Source organism: Cetorhinus maximus, chromosome 1 (assembly GCF_964194155.1).
Source record: "Cetorhinus maximus chromosome 1, sCetMax3.hap1.1, whole genome shotgun sequence".
NCBI classification, from domain to species: domain Eukaryota; kingdom Metazoa; phylum Chordata; class Chondrichthyes; order Lamniformes; family Cetorhinidae; genus Cetorhinus; species Cetorhinus maximus.
The window spans coordinates 207791923-207815626 of record NC_135879.1 but is presented as its reverse complement, the minus strand read 5'-3'; the positions used below and the strand labels follow the sequence as shown (position 1 = coordinate 207815626).

The 23704-nt window shown below is 41.5% G+C and overlaps 1 protein-coding gene across 1 annotated transcript in view; it reads left to right on the top strand.

Moving 5' to 3' along the window:
• Nucleotides 1–3258: 3258 nt before the first annotated feature.
• The window catches only part of c1h18orf54 (chromosome 1 C18orf54 homolog), a 57731-nt gene continuing 37285 nt past the window's right edge, over nt 3259–23704 (top strand). The window contains 5 exon segments of the mRNA XM_078552353.1: nt 3259–3406; nt 3409–3478; nt 10575–10892; nt 13019–13888; nt 21218–21368. Of these exon segments, the coding sequence (XP_078408479.1) occupies nt 3383–3406; nt 3409–3478; nt 10575–10892; nt 13019–13888; nt 21218–21368 (1433 nt within the window). The 5' untranslated portion in view covers nt 3259–3382.

The window sequence follows — 23704 nt, the reverse complement described above, 5'->3', positions numbered from 1 at the left end:
CAGAAAGGCAGAGTATTATTTAAATGGTGATATATTGGGAAATGTGGATGTACAAAAGGATCTGGATGTCCTTGTACACTAGTCAATGAAAGTAAACAGGCAGGTGCAGCAAGCAATTCTGAAGGTAAATGATATGTTGGCCTTCATTGCAAGAGGATTTGAGTTCAGAAGTAGGGATGCCTTACTGCAGTTATACAAAGCCTTGGTGAGACCACACCTGGAGTATTGATGCAGTTTAGGTCTCCCTACCCAAGAAAGGATATACTTGCCATAGAGGGAGTGCAGCAAAGGTTCACTAGGCTGATGCTAGGGATGGCAGTTTTGTCATATGAGGAGAGATTGGTTTGACTGGGCCTGTATTCACTAGAGTTTAGAAGAATGAGAGGGGATCTGATTGAAACACATAAAATTCTAACTGGGCTAGACAGACTAGATGCAGGGAGCATATTTCCACTGGTTGGGGAGTTTAGAACCAGGGGCCATAGTCTCAGGATACAGGGCAGGCCACTTAGGACTGAGATGAGGAAAAATTTCTTCACTCAGAGGGTGGTCAACCTGTGGAATTTTCTATCACAGAAGGCTGAGGGGGCCAGGTCACTGAGCATATTCAAGTAAGAAATTGATACATTTTTGGATATTAGGGGCATCAAGGGGTATGGTGAGAAAGTGAGAATATAGCATTGAGATAGAGGATCAGCCATGATCATATTGAATGACAAAGCAGGCTCGAAGAGCCGAATGGCCTATTCCTGCTCCTAGTTTCTATGTTAAAAGGTGCCATATAAATGCAAGGTGGTTATGTAGAAATTTGGAACTCTAGTCCTCAAAGAACAGCTGATTCTGGGTCAATTGTTAATTTTCAAATTGAGATTTCTGTTAACCAAAGATATCAAGGAGTATGGGGCAAATGCGGGTATAAGGAGTTAGGTCACAGATCAGCCATGGTCTTATTGATTGGCAGAACAGACTCAAGAGGCTATTCCTGTTCCTATGTGCCTGATAACTTTCAAACAAAACTAGTTATATCTATTTAACCATGAAAACATAATACTACATTTGGACAAACACCAGTGAATCCCATTAGCTAGTCTATTATTCAAGGTGGTTAGTAGAGGTCACCAAGCCCTTGATCAGGGACTCTGTCAGAAACACATCATCTGTGAACAGAATCACCACAATTCTTGTCGAAAGGTCTGAACATACATTCCAGATCAGTTTCTGCTGTTCCTCTGAGTAACAACATTACAGATAAAGTTGAAATGGTTTTTATACTAAAAAGGACTTCTAGTAGAAAACTTTGTATGAAGAACAAGCTAGTTCTGAAGAGGGTAAGGATAAGGATAAAGATGAGTTGAGCTATGGAGTCAGCTATGAGTCCCGAGTCAAGTCCCTTTGTCTCACCTCTTCTTTGACATTGACATTTTGCTGAAATCCAGTATCACGTGTGACAAATAGAGAGTTGTCTAAACAGGTTGTCCTGACAAAAATATATAGTTAAAATGTTTAAATAAGCAAGGTAAAACTGCTGTAGCCATGAAGCAAAAACAGAATATGGAAAAAGACAGGAAACATTAAATTGTAACTCCACTCACTTTTCCCACTTTTTAAATCATATACATGAGTCACAAAAAGTTAGTGTGCAGGTACAGTAAGTAATTAAGATGGCTAATGGAATGCTATCCTTTATTACAAGAGGAATTGAACATAAAAGTAAGGATGTTATTCTTCAGTTATACAGGGCATTGGTGAAACCACATCTCAAATACTGTGTGCAGTTTTGATCTCCTTATTTAAGGGAGGATGTAAATGCGTTGGAGGTGGTTCAAAGGAGGTTTACTAAATTGATACCTGGAATGAGCAGGTTGTCTTATGAGGAAAGGTTGGACAGGCCGGGCTTGTTTCCACTGGAGTTTAGAAGAGTGAGAAGTGATTTTGTTGAACTATATAAGATCCTGAACGACATTGACAAGGTGAACGTTTAAAGGGTGTTTCCTCTGGTGGGTGAGTCCAGAACTAGGGATATTGATAAGGAGAGATTTTTTCTCTCAGAGGGTTGTGCGACTTTGGAACTCCCTGCCTCTGAAGGTGGTGGAGGCGGGGCCGTTGAATATTTTTAAGACAGAGATGGATAGATTTTTGTTAGACAAGGGAATCAAAGGTTATAGTGGGTAGATGAGAATGTGGAATTCAAAACAAACAGATCAGCCATTTTCATATTGAATGTCAGATCAGGTTTGAGGGCCTGAATGGCCTACTTCTGCTCCTATTTCATATGTTCGTATGTAATATTAAAATATGTCATCCAGTTAGTATTACATGAAACTGCAGGCTCGGTTACCCTGGTTGCCCTATTTTGGTTCATTGAACCCTTAAAGATATTGAAATCCATAACCTTAAAAAAAGTTTTTAATGTATTTGAAATCAAAAAAAGTGCAAAAAGTTACAGAAAAGTCCAGAAATGTTCCAAAAGCAGATGTAGCCTGAACCCAGTGGATCCAATGAGAGGGTGACTCCATTAGAGTTAAGGATAAACCCAGTGGGTGAACCCAATAGGTTCAGTTTGCAACCCAGTAGTACTGAAGGCCGAGCTTATTGAGGGGAGACTCCAGTAGGGTTGTCAGCAGCCCAATGAGAAAGTGGCTCCAGTGGAGTTGTAGGTAACCCAATGAGAGTGAATGACTCCAATGGAATTATAGGGAATCCATTGAGAGAGTGAGGGACTCTAGTGGAGTTGTATGCAACTCAATGAGAGAGAGAGAGTTAGTGTCTCCAGCGGAGTTGTATGTAAACCAATGAGAGTGAGTGAGTCCAGCGGAGTTGTAAGTAACCCAATGAAAGAGTGACTTCAGTGGAGTTATAGGGAATCCGGTGAAAGTGAGTGATTCCAGTGGGGATTTAGGTAACCCAATGGGAGAGTGAGTGACTCCAGCGGAGTTTTCTGTAACCCAATAAGAGAGATTGAGTGAGTCCAGTGGAGTTGTAGGTAACCCAAATGAGAGTGAATGACTCCAATGGAATTGTAGGGAATCCATTGAGAGAGTGAGGGAACTCCAGCGGAGTTTTTTGTAACCTGATAAGAGAGATTGAGTGAGTCCAGTGGAGTTGAAGGGAATCCGGTGAGGATTTAGGTAACCCAGCGAGAGAGTGAGTGACTCCAGTGGAGTTGTTGATAGTCGGCCACCCGCCGCTCCGAGGTTTTTTGTTGCCATTGTGGCAGTGGGGACGCAGGCGCATTGTGATCCAACTGTAGCAATTGTCGGAGGCGGAAGTTTGTGTTTAGAGCAGAGCCCGAGGGGGGAAGAGACTGGGAGGAGCTGGGGGCTGAAACAAGAACTACACTCTCCGAACAAACATACAAAACCAATACTTATGGTAGTTATTGATGTTTGTGAGCTTCCTCCTCCCTCTCATTATTGTCAGGCTAAATGTGTTGTTTCAATCTTCCCCTCAGCGCGCTGCAGGGTTTGTGTGTTAACAGGTAATGTCTCTCTTATCATTTCAATGTGTGGCCAGAATTCGGACTTGTTTGTGATTGTGTGTCACTTGTTAATGTGCGTGTCAGGGTTACTGCTCGAAAAAGCACCCCTTTTAGATTCAAACTGACCAATCAAATAACCGCTGTTTTGATCTTGGTTATTTGATTGGCTGTGTAAGTTATTGCTTTCCTAGTCCTGTTATACATTCAAATGTATTGCATGGTATTGTTCTGCATGCTGCTTATTAGATTCATGCTCATTGTAATGTGGGTATTTAGAGACGTATTTGTGATGGATTTTATGTTGTGGTAATCACTTCAGTTAGACAGAATAATTGTATCTGGCAGGATAATTGTATCTGGCAGGGTAACAGAATTGCTTATTGCATTGCTCTGACTCTGGCTGTTTGTGAATCCCGTACTTGGGCAGCTCTGCTTTCAGCCATCTCAGCTCTGTAACTTTCTCCCTAAACCTCGCCACCTCTCTCTTTCTGTCTCTCACTTTTGAGATCTTCCTGCTTTTGCCCGAGACCTGGATGAATTTGCTAAACGGAGTGATGACCGAAATTTGGTCAGAATGGGAACTTGGTGCAGAGAGAGAAGGCAGTTTTCAAAGCAATTTAAACAAAAGGGCAACAATAAATATTTAATTAAATTTAAGGAGGTGAATTTAAAATTAACTAAGCAAAATTAAGCAACATTAAATGGATCCAAATGTATTTAATAAAAATATGGTATACACAAATAATTAAATTGGAGTAAGGGGATAGAAACTAAAATATACATATATATGATAAATATAAAAGAAATCTATGTGGTGATGTATTATGTGTAACTTCAGGACACTTATGTTATGTCATTATATTGTGTATCATAACAAATATGTGTATATATGTTATTGTGAAATAAGTAGATTGGCTTTCAAGCAAAATGATGGGATGACCAAAACACACTTACCTGCAATTCATGTGCCATGTGGGAACTTCAGGGCACTTCACATGTTCGGGACAACCATATCCGCAGGAAGCGCCTCCAGTCACAGTTTCTGAGCTTGATGAGGGGCCAAAGTCACTGTAGGGCATGCTGGAGGCTGAGAATTTCTAGGAGCACACGTTTCAGGACATGGTCTCCCCAAAGCTACGACAGTTCAGGTGGATAGTATCTGGCAGGGTAAGGAGAGGCAGGCAGTATAGGAATCCCCCGGGAGTGAGGCATACTTGGACTGACCTTCAGTGAAGGTGACGCCACCTTGATGGAGAGCAGCCTAGAACACATCCACAAACATAACTGGGTACAAACGTTTTGTTGGGGTTGGGGAATAGCCGGAAGTAATGAGGTAGATAGGAGAAGAGTCCCACAGGCAGCATTTCAGGAGCTACGGAGAAAGATAGAGAACAAGACTTCAAAAGCAATAATCTCTGGATTGCTCTAAGTGGCACATGCTTGTGAGTGCAAGTGCAATCAGAAAAGAGGTTAACATTTGACTAGAGAAATTGTGCAGGAGGCAGTGCTTCAGGTTTCTGGGGCAGGAAGGGCATGTACAAGATAAAATGGTTGCACCTCAACAGGGATAGAACCAATTTCATTAAAGGGAGGTTAACTAGTGCATTGGGAGTAGGTTTAGTTTGGTAGGAAGGTGGGCACTGTTGAGGAGATACCTGGTGTGCAAAGAACTAAGAGAAATAAGCAGCATAATGAGTAACTCAGAAGTAGAAGAGATCAGAATGTGGAAACGCAAGATAGTCTAAGATAGAATGTATGTGTGGAGCAAGGTAAATTATGTTGGTCAGCTGTAGGCACAAGTGGCCACATAGGATTATATTACCATAGCAATAACAAAGAACTAGCTCAAGTAAGGGGAGGAGTGAACTTAATATTCCTGGTCATAATATAATGAGGAAAGATAGAGAAGGATAAAAAAAAAACAAGCAGAGTTGGGCTTATTGATCAATAATATTGTTACAGCAATAGAAAGGGATAATGCACTTGAGGATTCAAAGATGGGTATATACTTGGTTAGAATTAAGGAACTGTCAGGGAATTATTACACTGCTGTATTTATATGATAGGCCACCAAATAGTGGGAAGGAGATAGAGGAGCAATTTGCAGACAAATTGCAGAAAGAGGCAAAAACTTGAGACTAAGGCTTTAGATAAAGGGAACTTCAGTTATCCTAATATATCAGTGTAAAGGGCAGAGACGGAGGAATTCCTGAACTGTGCACAAGAGAATGTTCCTGATCAGTATGTTTTCTGCTCATTGAGGAAGGAACCAGTACCAGAGCTTGTACTCAAGAGTGAAATAGAACTTGTTGCTATGGGGGAACATTTGGGAAGGAGTAATGACAATGTCATTAGATTTAAAGTGGTTATGGAAATGAACAAGGAAAAAATCAAACGTGAAAATACTCAACTGGAGCAGAACTGAGATCAGTGAGTTGAAACAGATTTGGCCCAAGTGGATCAGAATGAAGGATTGGCAGGTAAAAAAGTAAATGGCCAGTAGGAAGCCTTCAAAGAGTAAGTTGTTCGGAAACAGACTAGACACATTCCTACAAAGGGGAAAGAAATGGCTTTCAAAGCGAGAACTGAATTATTAAAGATATAGAGATTAAAGTTAAACAGTAAAAGGAGGCTTATGATAAATGTCAGGTTTATAATTCATAATTTACTCTTTTCTGTCAGCTTAGTTAGCAAGCACAAAGGTAGTACATGACTGGGGCAGCAATGTGGTTAGTGTGACCCACTAAGCTCACTTCAGAGATAAAAGCAAAGAACTGCGGATGCTGGAAATCCAAAACAAAAACAAAAATACCTGGAAAAACTCAGCAGGTCTGGCAGCATCAGTAGAGAGGAGCACAGTTGACATTTCGAGTCCTCATGACCCTTAAACAGTTCTGTTGAAGGGTCATGACGACTCGAAACGTCAACTGTGCTCCTCTCCACCGACGCTGCCAGACCTGCTGAGTTTTTCCAGGTATTTTTGTTTTTGTTAAGCTCACTTCAGGACCTGGTGCTGAAACAGCCCAGCTGGCGAGACTGGTTGGATCAGGGAAACGTGTTTCAAGATTGTTTCTGCCTTTACCTCTTTTAATGTTTTCTCAGCCACTCCTGGAGGCACTGAATCATAAAGTGGGAACTATCAGCCATATTCTGGTACTGCATCAGTGTGTGCCTAGATGTTAACTGTTGTGTGGCTTTTGATGGTTTGAGCATCACAAACAAACCTGATCCTGCCCTCACATGATGTCACTTGTATACTTCCAGCAAATGTCACTGAAACACACATCTTTTTCTTCCCTATTTTGTAGTTTATTGTGAGCTTTTTTTAATAACAATTAGTAATTTTAAAATTAATCCTACAGCTCCTTCTTCAGGATTCCATGTTTGAAAGAAAGGATGTTATTGCAGGGGACTTGCCACATTACCCAGGTGCTATTTTCAGCAGGATAGACCGAGGCTAGTAGAACTTAATGGTGTCAGTTATTGTTATGAATTGTCTGGGATTTTAGCTTTAAAATTTAAAGCGATAAGTAAATCAATTTGCTTTTTATCACAAGGTAAATATAGCGTTTAAATCCTTGTCATTTGGCCAAAAGTTTGCTGTAGGAGATTGCAACTTTTAGAAAGGATAGGAAAACAAGAGGTGGGAGTTGGGCTACCAGAATTAATAATATATACCATTTTGGTATTTGGAAGGGATTTAACTGAGATTAGTTAGCAGGTTTGAATCACTACAAGTTAAGAGATTTAAGGCTCCTGACTGATAACTATGAGAAATACATATATCAGCAGCTAAGGGAGACCTGTAAGAAACAATAACATGGCAATGCTGTTACGTTTTATCTTGTATACTTTTGGAAGATAAATACCTGCAGAATTCATAAAAGGGAACAGATTCATAGAACACAGTGAAGATAGTTTATCAAGACAGATTGTTTTCAACCAAGTGAGAAAGTAATACTTGATTTAGTTAAAACAAATGTTTGGCAATGTGATGGTAAGGTAACATCTTGGGAATGGTGACTATAACAATTGAATTTACCGTAAGGCTAGAAAGGGAGAAAGGATGGTCATCAATTAAATTGTTGAATTTAAATGAGGCTAACTTTGAAAAGATAAGGAGAGAATTGACTAGAACAGTTGGGGGAAACTATTAGCTGAGAAATCTGTAATTAATTACAAAATAAGTACATGCACCCCTAAAAGACAAAAGGGGCACTTCTAAGGTGATGAAAGTGTTGGCCACTGGTGTAGTTAGAATCAGGATTGAACAAATGACAGTAAGGGGGAATAATAGAGGCAAGGGTTCTTATTAAGCACATCAAGATAAAGAGAAGGTTAAAAGAGAAAATGGGTCCATTAGAAACAGACTTAATTACGGCAGTAGCAGAGACATAAATTATAGAAGACATAAATTATAGAAATTACAACACTGACGGAAGCTAATTCCATTTCACTGCTCTTCATATCCTCTTCAAATATTTATTCAATTTCATTAAAATGATGTTATAGACTCTGCTTCAGTAGCTACCTGTAGTGAAACTCTAATGAACTGAAGGTGGGGGAGCTTCTCCTAACTTATCATACTGACAGATAGCAAGTTCCAGGATTTGGACAAGCTTAAAAGAAGGAACGATGATATATTTCCAAGTCAGCATAGTGTGTCGTAAGGAGTTAATCGTGTTCCTGTGCACTTTCTCTCCTTGTCTTTCCATGTGCTGAAGTGCGCAGGTGTTCCAGGGGGTGCTGCCAAAGGAGCCTTGATGAATTACTGCAGTGCATTCTGTAGATAGTACACCAATAGTGGAAGCAGCAGATAAGTTGCCAATCAAGCAGACTGCATTACAAAAACAGAATTACCTGGAAAAACTCAGCAGGTCTGGCAGCATCGGTGGAGAAGAAAACAGTTGACGTTTCGAGTCCTCATGACCCTTCGGCAGAACTGAAGTATAGTTAGGAGAGAGGTGAAATATAAGCTGGTCTAAGGTGGGGGGCGGGGGGAGAGAGAAGTTGAGGGTGGGGTGGTTGTAGGGATAAGCAAGCAGTGATAGGAGCAGATAATCAAAAGATGTCACAGACAAAAGGATCAAAGAGGTGTTGAAGGTGGTGATATTATCTAAGAAAAGTGCTAATTAAGAATGGATGGCAGGATACTCAAGGTACAGCTCTAGTGGGGGTGGGGTGGAAAGACTAACAAAGTATTAGTTGTAGATTTAAAAATAATGGAAATAGGTGGGAAAAGAAGAATCTATATAAATTATTGAAAAAAAAGGGGAGGGGGAAGAAACGGGGTGGGGGTGGGGATGGGGATCGGGGGAGTTTAAGATCTAAAGTTGTTGAATTCAATATTCAGCCCGGAAGGCTGTAAAGTGCCTAGTCGGAAGATGAGGTGCTGTTCCTCCAGTTTGCGTTGGGCTTCACTGGAACAATGCAGCAAGCCAAGGACAGACATGTGGGCAAGAGAACAGGGTGGAGTGTTAAAATGGCAAGCGACAGGGAGGTTTGGGTTTGAGGTTTGGAAAGCAGACTGCATTGTCCTACATAGTGTCGAACTTCGAGTGTCGTTGGAGCTGCATTCAACTAGGCAAGTGGAGAGCATGGCCTCATACTTGTGCATTGTACACAGTAAAGAAGCTCTGGGGAATTGGGTGAACCATGCACTACGGAATACACAGCCTCAGATATGCACTACTAGTCATGGTGTTTGTGACTGGTCCACTTGAGTTTCTGGTCAGTGGTGAATCCCAGGATATTGATGGTGGGCATTCAACAATTTTATAAAATATAATTGATATATCTACAAGTCTCACCCATTATCCCTTTTAAATACTATATTTTCTCCACTGTGAAGGTGGGAGCAAAATGCACATTTGGCAATTTTGCCATATCCACTGAATAGTTAACAGGAATAACTGGGAAGAAATTGAAGGCAATTTGTGTACCACATGATCCCACAGAGCAATTGAGATGAATGACCAGTTAATTTATTTTTGTTGGTATCAATAGAGGAAAGAGTGGAATGTTGGCCAAGGTACCAAAAGTACGTTTCGAATAGTGTTTTAAGGTCTTTTCATTCCATCTAAATGGACAGACAGGACTTGTGTTTATCTTAAAAGGTGGCACCTCTGACGATTTAGCACACCCACAGTACTGCACTGCTTGAACCCATGTCCTCCGACTCGCAAGTGAGAGTGTTGTCAACTGGATCCTAATATTTATTTAAATACCGTCATTACCTGCAACAGTTTTTCTTATTCACTCACAGGATGTGGGCATCGCTGGCTAGGCCAGCATTTATTGCCCATCCCTAATTGCCCTTGAGAAGGTGATGGTGAGCTACCTTGTTGAACGGCTGCAGTCCGTATGGTGTAGGTACACCCACAGTGTTGTTGGGGAGGGAGTTCCAGGATTTTGACCCAGCGACAGTGAAAGAATATTTCCAAGTCAAGGATGGTGAGTGGCTTCCAGGTGGTGGTGTTCCCAAGTGTCTGCTGCCCTTGTCCTTCTAGTTGGTAGAAGTCGTGGGTTTGGAAGGTGCTGTCTAAGGAGCCTTGGTGAGTTTCTGCAGTGCATCTTGTAGATGGTACACACTGCTGCGACTATTTGGTGGTGGAGGGAGTGAATGTGCCAATCAAGCGGGCTGCTTTATCCTGGATAGTAAATATTATAGAACCGCTGTTATTACCCACACATGCAAAATGTACACTTAATCCTACCAAGGTCCTTGATACACCATTACCAAGCGATCACATGCTTACATTCCCCAGTACCCTCTGTTTCTGATCCTCAAAATGATGTTCCATCTGCCCATAACGCCCAATCCCCTGTGGTCAAGGGCAATCTGTATGACGGTTTGCTTTTCCTCCTTGTTGTTCGCTGTCTTCAAAACGATAGCCCACTCCATTCCCCTCCACTGGGACATCACTACTGTCTGCTTCGTAATGCTTCTCGCTCTTGGTCCACTCCTGCCTGTCCCAATGCAAGTATCGTATCTTCCCAAATACTTTCGCCTTTACGTGAGTTGTTGAAAATGTTTTGTAAACAGAAGGATAAAAATCATAAACTGCATCTTTTTGTTCTTTTTTAATGCCTTAAGATGAGACTAATACGAAGGATGCGATGTCAATGACCGGCATGAATGATCGCATGGATTTTCATTCTCCTGAATCTACTGTATCTGAATTATTTACCAGTCCTGGTCACCCGGACAGCTTTGATCATTCTTCTGGTTCCACCAAATTTCACAGCTCCATCCTCTATGGAGGTAGAACTTATCAGTCGGCGTCACAGGCCCTGGAAGCTTACATTGATAACTTTGAAAAGAAACCGTTGTCCTCCATGGGAGATACAAACAAACTGCGTTTGGGTAGCGGTTCCAAGCTGTTTTCCACTTCTCCTCACAGCAAGAAAGAGGGTAAGCGCATTAGACCTTTCCTTCACCCATCCAGGACCAAATTGCTGAGAAGTCATAAACTCTCAAAACTCAAACTTTTGTTTTTTTTAATCCTTTTGAAGGGACAACCTCCCCCGGAGATGCTGACTCTTGCAGGGGTGTGGTTTTGTGGGGAGGAGATGTCTGTCACCCTCCAGTACCTCACTCACTTTTGAGAGCAAAAAGTAGGCTTTTTATACTATAAGTGAAAACTGAAGTGCTGGAGTCTGTAATGTTTGTGGAGAGAGAAACATAGAGAGAAAAACAGAGTTTCTCTGTGCTGAGAGGGGGTCTCCCATTTAAGACAGGGATGAGGAGAATTTTTTTTCTCTCAAGAGGGTCGTTAGTCTGTGGAATTCTCTCCCCTAGAGAGCAGTGGCTGGGTAATTGAATATTTTGAAAGCTGAGTTAGATAGACTCTTGGTTGACGAGGGAGCCAAAGGGTATAAGAGGTAGACAGGAAAGTGGAGTTGAGGCCACAATCAAATCAGCCGTGATCTTATCAAATGGCGGAGCTGACTCAAGGGGTCCACTCCTGCCCCTAATTCGTATGTAACCCCGGACCTGAAAGATTGACCCTGTTTCTCTCTCCACAGATGCTGCCAGACCTGCTCAGTACTTCCAGCATTTTCTGTCTGTTTTGGATTTTCAGCGCCTGCAGTATGTTTTTTTGGGTTTAGGCTATTTTACCATGTGGCCAATACAGGCAACTCCCTTCCTGTACACTTTTGTGCACCATCCAACATGGGTTGCTAGGCAGTGCCCTGGCTAATTGCTTCCCCACTCCAGCTGAAGGAAATGGAAATTATTTTTTGCCAAACTACTGCAGCTGTGGTTCTGCTCAGCTAACATGGAAAAATGAAATGGGACTTTCCTGGTCTGTAGAGGTCACTAGCATACCATTTAGCCACTTGATTGCTTTTAACTCTCTTTTGCATATCGATTTATGTCCATTCTATTTTTTATGGTTAAAAGTGGACTTTGATTCTTTCGGTTTATCTCTTAATTTTTGTTGTTAATTCTATGACCGCTAATATGAGGATGCTTGTGATAAAAGTTGTAATTTGTGACCATAACTTAAAAGTGGGACATAGTTTGTGATCTTTTCCTATTTCCGGGAAGGCAGATTGCTGTTTTGTTTTTACTTTCTTTTTTTGCCAATATACGAAAGAAAGAACTTGCATTTATGTAGTGCCTTTCACAACCTCAGGACACCCCAATGCATTTAATAGCAAATGCATTCTTGTGCATTCACATGTACTGGAGGGAAATGTAAAGCAGATTGGAAACGTATTTCTTCTAGCTTGTTTATTTGTGGCACATTTGTATATTTTATAAAGTCGCAATTGTAAAATCTTGTGTCAGTCCACTTGGGTTAAGTTTGCGCACTGGTTTTTTGCTTATTTGACTGATCTTAGAAAGTTAAAAATCTATCAGCTGGGAGGGTAATTGTTACTGTTATTAAATGTAGCCAAGTTTTATTCTAAGTATAAGATGAATTATTTTGGGCATTCTTTTCATTTTTAAAGTCACCCTCATATTGTACAAACCCAAAATTTAAGTATTATTTATTTTTTTTGTATTTTCAAAAAATCTAGTCCATCACCACCCAAGTTAATATGTGGTCGTTTTTTTTTTTCATTTTCTCCTTTCCTCTCCTGAAGGTATTAACTTACATCTGGGTGCAGTTCCATGACAATCAACAGCCTTCAGTACCCTGACCAAGTGTTCATTCTTCATCTGGATGCTTAAGTTAGTGCACTCTGGCAGTTATACAAATGCCTGGGTTATAAGTCAACCTGATTCTGTTCATCTAATGTCTACACATGCTGAGGCCTAAGCAGGGGCTATTGGATATTGAGCAGCAACAGGAACCCTGGCTAAAATTTGTCAGCCCTATTTCCCCCGACTGTCTCCCCACCCCACCCCCAAGATTTGCCCATACTACCATATCTGTCACCATTATCTAACTCAGCACTGACTGGGGACCATACCTGAACCATTCTATTCTGTATGACTTGGTTCCAAAACAGAACATTATGTTTGTCCACTGAGTTACCAAGGGGAAAAAAATACACTTGTTATTAAATCCCTGATTTGTCTTGTAGTTTTCAGAGAGCGACATTCCTCCAAGGATTTGGGTTTCCCTAGCCGGCCTTTGAGGAGACGGATAGCCAGTGATCCAGATCTTGCAAGCCTCACAACTGATGACCTTTTGGGTATGCCGTCGGATGGTTCCTTACCACTGACTCGGTCCTCTGTGCTGCAGTGCTCGACACAGACTCAACAGCGTTTAGGAAGCCACTTCAACCATAGCTCTTCATACACATTTACAAAGTATGCTCCAAAGACCTCTCAGGAATATTCTGAGGATTTGCATCACAAGAGAGATGACAGCTTTGCATTGCTTTGTGGGAAAGCTGGTTATAGTCTATTAAACCGAACTGTTGGCTTCAAACAATCTCGATTCTCGCATCTAGGAACGGTGCCACGAGAGAAAGATAAATACAAGACTTTCTCCGTTCCACCATCCCTTCCAGTGGATGACTGCAGATTTGGAAAGTGTAGACATGACTCCACTTCTCAGTATAATTATCCCAGATGGTTAACCAGCCAAAAATCAGAACTTGATGTCTCTGGGATAACTAGCATTCCTGAACTGAAATACCCTGGCTGGCTTCAAGACTGTGACCTGGGCTCAGATTCATGTGATCAGGAAGCATTGAATGGAAGGGAGTATCTGTTATCAACTCAATATGGGACTGGGCTCACAGACTCCAGACTATACTCTAGTTCTGCTAGATATACACCAAAACATAAGCACTTTGCCAAATATTTAGAGAGGGATACAGCATTTCATAAACATACAGAGTGTGGCATTAGTGGCACTTTAAGAGGAACACCTCTGCATACCGCTCGGTTTGCCCACTGTGATACTGAAGAAGTGGAAGATACTCACTGCAGTAAACCATTCAGAGGTATGGTAAGGTTTGGTGTGGGAACAAAGGTCTACCTAGGAACTCACCACTTAAATAAATTAATGTAAACAGAGATTGATGTGCAAAGGTAGTACCTCTCTGGACTTACCATCACACAAGTTTGCTTTGATGGAATACAAAATTCCATTCAGCGTTTTTGACTTTAACTTTTTGGTATTTTGGAACATGGTATAGAAATAGAATATTTACAGCACAAAGCGATCCAGCCTAATCCCTCTTTCCAGGCCTTGGTCCGTAGTTCTGTAGGTTACAATATTTAAAGTGCTTGTCCAGTATTTTTTTTAATGTGAAGAGGATTTCTGTCTCTATCATCCTTTCAAAAGTGAGTTCCAGACCCCCACAACCCTCGAGGTGAAAATAATTTCTCCTCTATTCCTCTCTAACCCTTCTTCCAATTACTTTAAATCTATGCCTTGGTTATTGACCTCCGCTAAAGGAGATGGGTCCTTCCTATCCACTTTATCTAGGCCCCTCATAATTTTATACATCTCAATTAAATCTTCCCTCGGTCTCATTTGTCCCAAAGAAAATGCCAGCCTATCCAATCATTCCTAATAGCTAAAATTCTACAGTCCTCTCAACTTCATCGTAAATCTGCTTTGTACCCTGTCTTGTGCAATCACACCCATCTTGTGGTGCGTGACCAGAGCTGTACACAGCTGTGGCCTAACTAACGTCTCCGATCTTTTATTCTGTGTCTTGGCTTAAAAAAAAAGAGAGAATATTACATATACCTGCTCAACCACATTATCTGCAAGTCTTGCTACCTTCATGGATTTGTGGACATGCACTCCAAGGTCTCTACAATTCTCAGTATTCTACCATTTATTGTGTACTCCCTTGCCTTATTTGCTCTCCCCGAACACATTACCTTGCAGTTCATTGGATTAAATCCTAATTGCTGCTTTTCCGCCTACCGGACCAGCCAGCCCACTGATATCTACAGCTTTCATCCTCACTCTCAACCATTTGACTAATTTCTGTATCATATGAAAACTGTAGACAACCTAATAAAAAAAGGGTGATATAAAAATCTTTAGCGTTGCCATAAAATTAAAACAGACATTAAAACAGTGTGTGCATCTGCTGGTTCCTTCCCCTCTTTTTTTTAATCTTCTTCCAACCTTCTTAAAATGCTAAAGCTAAAAGTCCCTTCCCACCTACATCCGTGATTCCTCTGACACCTTATGTCACATCAACAATTTCCAGTTCCCTAGCCCCAACCGCTTCCTCTTCACCATGGATGTCCAATCCCTCTACACCTCCATCCCCCACCAGGATGGTCTGAGGGCCCTTAGCTTCTTCCTTGAACAGAGGCCCGAACAATCCTCATCCACCACTACTCTCCTCCGTCTGGCTGAACTTGTTCTCACACTGAACAATTTCTCCTCTCACTTCCTCCAAATAAAAGGTGTGGCAATGGGTATCCGCATGGGCCCCAGCTATGCCTGTCTCTTTATGGGGTATGTGGAACATTCCTTGTTCCAGTCCTACTCCGGCCCCCTCCCACAACTCTTTCTCCGGTACATCGATGATTACTTCTGTGCTGCTTCATGCTCTCGTCGGGACCTGGAAAAATTTATTAATTTTGCTTCCAATCTCCACCCATCCATCATTTTCACATGGTCCATCTCTGACACTTCTCTTCCCTTCCTTGACCTTTCTGTCTCAATTTCTGATGATAGACTGTTCACCAATATCCATTACAAGCCTACCGACTCCCACAGCTACCTCGACTACAGCTCCTCACACCCCGCTTCCTGTAAGGACTCCATCCCATTCTCTCAGTTCCTTCGCCTCCGTCGCATCTGTTCTGATGACGCTACCTTCAAAAACAGCTCCTCTGACATGTCGTCTTTCTTCCTTAACCGAGGTTTTCCACCCACGGTTGTTGACAGGGCCCTCAATCGTGACCGGCCCATATCCTGCGCATCCGCCCTCATGCCTTCTCCTCCCTCCCAGAAACATGATAGGGTCCCCCTTGTCCTCACTTATCACCCCACCAGCCTCCGCATTCAAAGGATCATCCTCCGCCATTTCCGCCAACTCCAGCATGATGCCACCACCAAACACATCTTCCCTTCACCCCCCCCGGCGGCATTCCGTAGGGATCGTTCCCTCCGGGACACCCTGGTCCACTCCTCCATCACCCCCTACTCCTCAACCTCCACCTATGGCACCTCCCCATGCCCACGCAGAAGATGCAACACCTGCCCCTTCACTTCCTCTCTCCTCACCGTCCAAGGGCCCAAACACTTCTTTCAAGTGAAGCAGCATTTCACTTGCATTTCCCCTAACTTAGTCTACTGCATTCGTTGCTCCCAATGCGGTCTCCTCTACATTGGAGAGACCAAACGCAAACTGGGCGACCGCTTTGCAGAACACCTGCGGTCTGTCCGCAAGAAAGACCCAAACCTCCCTGTCGCTTGCCATTTTAACACTCCACCCTGTTCTCTTGCCCACATGTCTGTCCTTGGCTTGCTGCATTGTTCCAGTGAAGCCCAACGCAAACTGGAGGAACAGCACCTCATCTTCCGACTAGGCACTTTACAGCCTTCCGGGCTGAATATTGAATTCAACAACTTTAGATCTTAAACTCCCCCGATCCCCATCCCCACCCCGTTTCTTCCCCCTCCTTTTTTTTCAATAATTTATATAGATTCTTCTTTTCCCAGCTATTTCCATTATTTTTAAATCTAAAACTAAAACTTTGTTAGTCTTTCCACCCCACCCCCACTAGAGCTGTACCTTGAGTATCCTGCCATCCATTCTTAATTAGCACTTTTCTTAGATAATATCACCACCTTCAACACCTCTTTGATCCTTTTGCCTGTGACATCTTTTGATTCTCTGCTCCTATCACTGCTTGCTTATCCCTACAACCACCCCACCCTCAACTTCTCTCTCCCCCCGCCCCCCACCTTAGACCAGCTTATATTTCACCCCTCTCCTAACTATACTTCAGTTCTGCCGAAGAGTCATGAGGACTCGAAACGTCAACTGTTTTCTTCTCCACCGATGCTGCCAGACCTGCTGAGTTTTTCCAGGTAATTCTGTTTTTGTTTCTTAAAATGCTTGTTGACCTCAGTCTCATTTAGGTCACACACCCAAAATATCATAATTTGTCTTTCCACTTGACAGATGCTGACTGAACTGACCTATTTCCAGAATTTTGTTTTTATTTCAGATTTTCTAGCATTATCTGTTTTTCAATTTTTACTTGGTTGTAACAAATCACGTGCCAAATGCAAGAGAAATGAATGGTTTACATTTTGGATTATTTTGGCGAGCTTGATTTGACTCTGGAGTCGCTTTATATAAACTGACTGAATTTAAAAACACTGTGGAGCCATTAACATGGGTATTAATCACAGGCTTACAGCTTCTGTGAATGCAAGGATAATACATTTGCTAAAATTGAAGGCTTAGGGAAACTTGGCTGCAGACCAGCAACTTACATTTATATAGCATCTTTTGCATAAGGTGCTTAACAAAGGAGAAAAGAAAGGTAGCCTTAGCTGGGCTTAGCTTAATGTAACATGATTGTAAAATTTGGTTTGTAGAATTAAATTACTTGTTTGGCAAAGTCGGGCATTGCTCTTTTACAACAGGTAGTAGGTAGCAGTTGTGTTATCCTGGTGTTCAGTCTGTTACTTGGATGGCATTATGAAGACATGCCACTGCTTTGATCCGATGGCAAATTAACTGACATATCAAAATAATTTAAAATAAAAACAAAATGCTGGAAATGCACAGGTCTGGCAGCATCTATGGAGAGAGAAACAGCATTAAGGTTTCCATTTTTAATTTCAGACTTCCAGCTTCAGCAGTGCTCTGCTCTTGTGTCGCAATAATTTGTCTGTTGGCATAATTTAGACTGTGAAGTACACCTTTAATGAGCTCTGCAGTCTTTGTTTCTTCCTACTTTATTGACAGTTGTTGACCACTAACTTCTGTTGAATACCTCACACAGTTTAATATTATTGGAGCCTGCACCATTAATTTGTGCTATGCCGCTGTTAACTATCACACTGTGTTCATGCCATATACTCCTAATGCTACACAAGAACAACTGGGGGAGGCACTCAAAGCAAAAAACCCTTGAGTTTAAATGCCTAACTGATCAGCTGTGGGTGTTAAATCAACCAGTTTGACCAGTCGGTCACTTTTTATGAACTTAGAATTTCAGTTGAAACTTTACAAAAACACTCAGATTCTGCAGGATTTACACATCTGCACTTACTCAAAATTAGCAGTGCATTGTATTTTTAAAAGAACTGTAAGCTCCACATAGTCAATCGGTATTAGGTTAACCTTTATAAACCAGAGAATCCCAGGCCTGCACCGAGTTGGTTGGGCATCAGCTGAGGCACTGCAATTGGCCATGGCACCCTCAGAGGTTGGGTGGTGTAGTGTGCTGTGGGTGTTGCATGTTAGAATCAGTCATGCCTGCTGCTGACTGCCAATCCGAGATCCCCACTGGAAAGTGCACTTTTTGTGAACATCCAAGACAGGAGGTCAATCTTGTATATGATACCCCTAAGCCAAATATTGCGCCAATACTCACTGTACATCATTCGCACATGAATAGTGGCTACTTGGGCGTTACCAGAGGGCAGCAATTGGTTGTGGAACTGTTCACCAGTCAGAGCCTTCAGTACTGGAAGGAGTAAAAATAGTATTGTCCCAAAGCTGTGGGCGCCCATACTGTTTCCTTAGTGGATAGTAGGACTGATAGGAGTTTAGATTTGGTTCAGGTTCTTTTTATTTACCTGTAACCTCATTTGTAATGGTCCCTTAGTTTGAAGAAATTACCTGAATGGGTAAAATACAAAAGGAAAAACACAAATGCTGGAAATCTGAACTGGTGAGTTTTTAAAAAGTGCTGAAAAAGTGCAACAATTTGGGTGTATATCAATCACTGTTCCCTTTATTCAGACCTATAATTGTTTGGGTGGGGGGAAAGTGAAATTAATCAGATAACTGGAGGGGGTCATGGTCTCATCTTTCTTCTGTACTGGGGAAAATTAGATTTTTTTTCTTGAACTGTTATTCCATAAAACATTGAGATCTAGATGATGAGACTGCAGTATCTACTGTGATTGATATAGGAACAAGATCCTTAAACTTCAAATAAAGCCAATTACACTGGTATGAGGGACAAGCGGGCTTAGGATGATTGGGAAAATAGACCAAAAGGTATGGGGATAACAGTGGCAAACATTTAAACAAATAATTCAAAATTCTCCACAAATATACATTCCATTGAGAAGCAGAAAGTCAATGGGAGAAGTGATCCATCTGTGGCTGTCTGAGAGTTAAGGATAGTATTAGATTGAATGAAGAGACTTCTAAAGTTGTGAAGAATAGAAGCTAGTCTGAGGATTGGGAGAGCTTTAGAAACCAGCAAAGAATGATCAAAAATTGAAAGAAAGGGAAACAAGAGAATAAGAGTAAGCTGGTAAGAGAACTGTTCCCACTCGTGAAAGGACAGAGAATGAGAGGGTGCAGATTTAGAGTATTTGGCAAAAGAAGCAAAAGCAACGAGGAAAATCTTTTTCACGCAGTGAGTGGTTAAGGTCTGGAATGCACTACCTGAGAGTATGGTGGGGGCAGGTTCAATTGAGGCATTCACAAGGGAATTGGACTATTATTTGAAAAGGAAGAATGTGTGGGGTTATATGAACATATGAATTAGGAGCAGGCCATTCAGCCCCTCAAGCTTGCTGCGCCATTCAATAAGATCATGGATGATCGGATTGTGGCCTCAACCCCACGTTTCCCCCCTACCCCTGATAACCTTTGACTTCCTTGTTAGTCAAGAATCTATCTACCTCTGTCTTAAAAATATTCATTGACCCTGCCTCCACCATTTTAGGGAAAAGTTCCAACGACTCACAACCCTCAGAGAAAAAGTTTATTCTCCTCCCTGTCTTAAATGGGAGACCCCTTATTTTTAAACTGTGTCCTCTAGTTCTAGTCTCTCCCACAGGAGAAATATCCTTTCAGCATCCACCCTGTCAAGTCTCCTCAGGATTTTGTATGTTTCTTTAAGATCTCCCCTCAATCTTCTAAATGCCAATGGTTCCAGGCCCAGCCTGTCCAACTTTTCCTCATAAGATAAACCACCATCCCAGGTATCAGTTGAGTGAACATTCTCTGAACTGCTTCTAATGTACTCTTATCCTTTCTTAGATAACGAGACCAAAACTACATAGTACTCCAGATGTGGGCTCACCAATGTCCGCTACAATTGTAGAAAAATATCCCTACTTTTATATTCCATTTGCCTTCCTAATCTCATGCTATACCTGCAAACTAACTTTTGGTGGTTCATGTACGAGGACACCCAGATCGCTCTGTACCGCAGAGTTCTGCAGTCTCTCTCCATTTAAATAATATGCTGCTTTTCTATTCTTCCTACCAAAGTGGATAAGTTCACATTTTCCCACATTATACTCCATCTGCCAAATTTTTGCCCACTCACTTAAGCTGTCTATGTCCCTTTGCAGACTCCTTATGTCCTCTTCATAACTTACTTTCCTATCTATCTTTGTGCCAATAGATAGGTTACGGGGAGAAGGTGGGTGAATGACACTAGTTGAACAGCTCCTTCAGAGAGTGATGTGGACATAATTGGCCAAACGCCCTCCTTCTGCATTGCAACAATTCTGTGATGGTAAAAAATATGAAAATAGATTGTAAGAGCTTCTACAGTTCTCTGAAAAGGAAGAGAGTAACAAAAGTAAACAGGAATCCTTAGTGGCCCAGGGGAAATCTTGGGGAATAAAGAAAGGAAGAGAAGTTGAACAATATTTTGTGTTTTCACAGTAAAAGGCACATAAGCCTACCAAAATAGTGGAAATCAAGGGGCAAATGAGGGTGAGGATCTTGGTTTTCCTTTACCGATATTAATTAATATTACTACCAGTAAAACTAATGGGCTAAAAGGCAACAAATCCCATGGACTTAATGGCCTACACCCAGCGTTATAGAAAAGATGGCTGCAGAGCTAGTGGATGCGTGGAACATCGGTGACGCCCTGTGGTTGAGTACAAGGCTGAGATTAACAGCTTTAGCCACAGGATCTGGGGATCAAGCGGGATAGTGGATCTGAGGTCAAAGATCAGCCATGATCTTATTGAATGGTGAAGCAGGCTCAAAGGGCTGTATGGCCTTCTCTTGTTTCTATTCCTTTTGTTCTTATTGGAATGGTGCCTTAATGTGGTTGCGCTGGATAGTACTGGAATGCAATCTCTGAAAAATAGAGTATCCTTAAGGAATCTCCTGCTCTTCTCCCCTGTTCAGATGAGCACATTGATTTACTAATCCAGAAGGCAGAACATGCTCTTGAGATGCTTTCGCAGCATATGACCAGCCCACAACAGAATCATGGCAGTCCTGGTACTGAAGAGGTGCTGGAAGCTGATCGTTCCTGGGACAATCCACCTGTTACATTGTAAGTTAAACACAAGTTTCTCTTCCTTTATTGATAAAACCTTAGTGATGGGCCACAGCCTAGAACATTGAGCATTAAAAAGTTCGGAAAATTTTTAGAAAAGTAGTTATGGATATTGTCTGCTGATGCCAACATTGGACTTCAAGGAAAGTAATTGGAGGAGATTTTCGGGTCCCCTGCCTGGCAAAAGTGGGCTATTAACATCCTAAGCATGGTGCAATTTGATTTACTTTGGTCACAACATTGGCAGGAAGGGTAATGTCCTCTTTCCAAAGGCCTTGTGCTGGGCGTTTTGAGTGCAGTAAAATATAGTGTTTGGTACTACACCTGTGAAATTATCATACTATGGGGGGGGAAAAGTCAGTATAATTATGGACCTTTTTTCCTCCTCAACTTGATTTGTATCTGGAGAGAGTACTCTGAACTATAATAAGGGGACCAAATTATGGTGACGAATTAAAGAGTATGATAAGGCATTACGTTAATGCACTTCCCTATTCCATATTGATACTTGAACAGAAAATAAACTGAATGACAATACTGGTTGGGAAGAGAGAGAGAGATTACCATGATTTTGGGATTCATTTTTCAGCATTATTACATAAAATTGTACAGAATCTACAACATAGAGGCCACTTGACTCAACTGCTCTCTGCTGGTGTTTATGCTCCAAATGAGCTTTCTCCCACAGCTTTTCAACCAACCTTATCAGCATAACTTTCCATTCCTTTCTCCCTCGTGTGCTTATCAAGTATCCCTGAAAAGCATCTATGCTGCTTGCCTCAACTACTCCATGAAGTCGCAAGTTCCACATTTTAACCACTCTCTTTTGGTATACATCATTTTCTCTTTAATTCCCTATTAGGTTTATTAATGACTATCTTATAGTCATGGCCTCTATTTTCTGGTCTCTTCCATAAGTGGAAACATCTTTTGTGTAACTACCCTATCAAACTCTTTCACAATTTCAAAGGTCTCTATCAGATCATTCTGCAATTTTTCTTTCTAGAGTAAAGAGCTCCAGGCTGATAAATATATCTTCCAAGTTCTAGTGTCATCCTTATAAATCTTTATTGCACTCTCTCCCGTGTCTCTATATCCTTTCTATAATATGGTCACAGTAATATTTCTATAATAAGGTTCACATGGAAAGTAGCAAATATAACCCCTCTATTCAAAAAGGGAGGGAGGCAGAAAACAGGAAGCTATAGACCAGTTAGCTTGATGTCTGTCGTGGGGATCAATCATTAAGGAGGTTAAAGCTGGGCACTTAGAAAAAGTCAGGGTAATTAGGAAGAGCTGGCATGGTTTTGTGAAAGGAAAATCATGTTTATCAAGTTTATTGGAGTTCTTTGAAGGAGTAACTTGCACCATGGATAAAGGGGAGCCTAAATGTTCTGCACTTGAATTTCCAGAAGGCATTTGATAATGTGCCACATCAAAGGTTATTGTGGAAAATAAAAGCTCATGGTGTAGGAGGTAACATATTAGCGAAGATAGAAGATTGGCTGGCTGGCAGAAACAGAGTATGCATAACTGGGTCATTTTCTGATTGGCAGGATGTAACGAGTGAAGTCCCGCTTGGGTCTGTGCTGGGGCCTCAACTTTTTACAATTTATATCAATGACTTAGATGAGGGGAGCGAAGGCATGGTAGCTAAATTTGCAGTTGACACAAAGATAGGTAGGAAAGAATGTTGTGAAGAGGACATGAGGTTGCTGAAGGATATAGATAGGTTGAGTGAGTAGGCAAAAATCTGGCAGGTGGAGTATAATGTAGGAAAATGTGAAGTTGTTCACTTTGGCAGGAAGAATAAAAAAGCAGAGGATTACTTAGAGAGAACGACTGCAGAATTCTGAGGTGCAGCAGGATCTAGGTGTTCTAGTGCATGAGTCACAAAAAGTTAGCATGCAGATACAGCAAGCAATTAAGAAAGCTAATGGAATGCTATCCTTTTATTAGAGGAATTGAACATAAAAGTAAGGATGTTATGCTTCAGCTATACATAGCATTGGTGAGATCACATCTTGAATACTTTATGCAGTTTTGGCCTCCTTATTTAAGGAAGGATATAAATGCATTAGAGACAGTTCAGAGGTTTACTGGATTGATACCTGGAGTGAGTGGATTGCCTTATGAGGAAAGGTTGGACAGGTTGGGCTTGTTTTCAATGGAGTTTAGAAGAGTGTGCGGTGACTTGAGTAAAGTATATAAGATCCTGAACTGTATTGAAAAGGTGAATGTGGAAATGATGTTTCCTCTTGTGGGTGAGTCCAGAACTAGCGGGCACTGTGTTGAAATTAGGGGTTGCCCTTTTAGGACAGAAATGAGGAAAA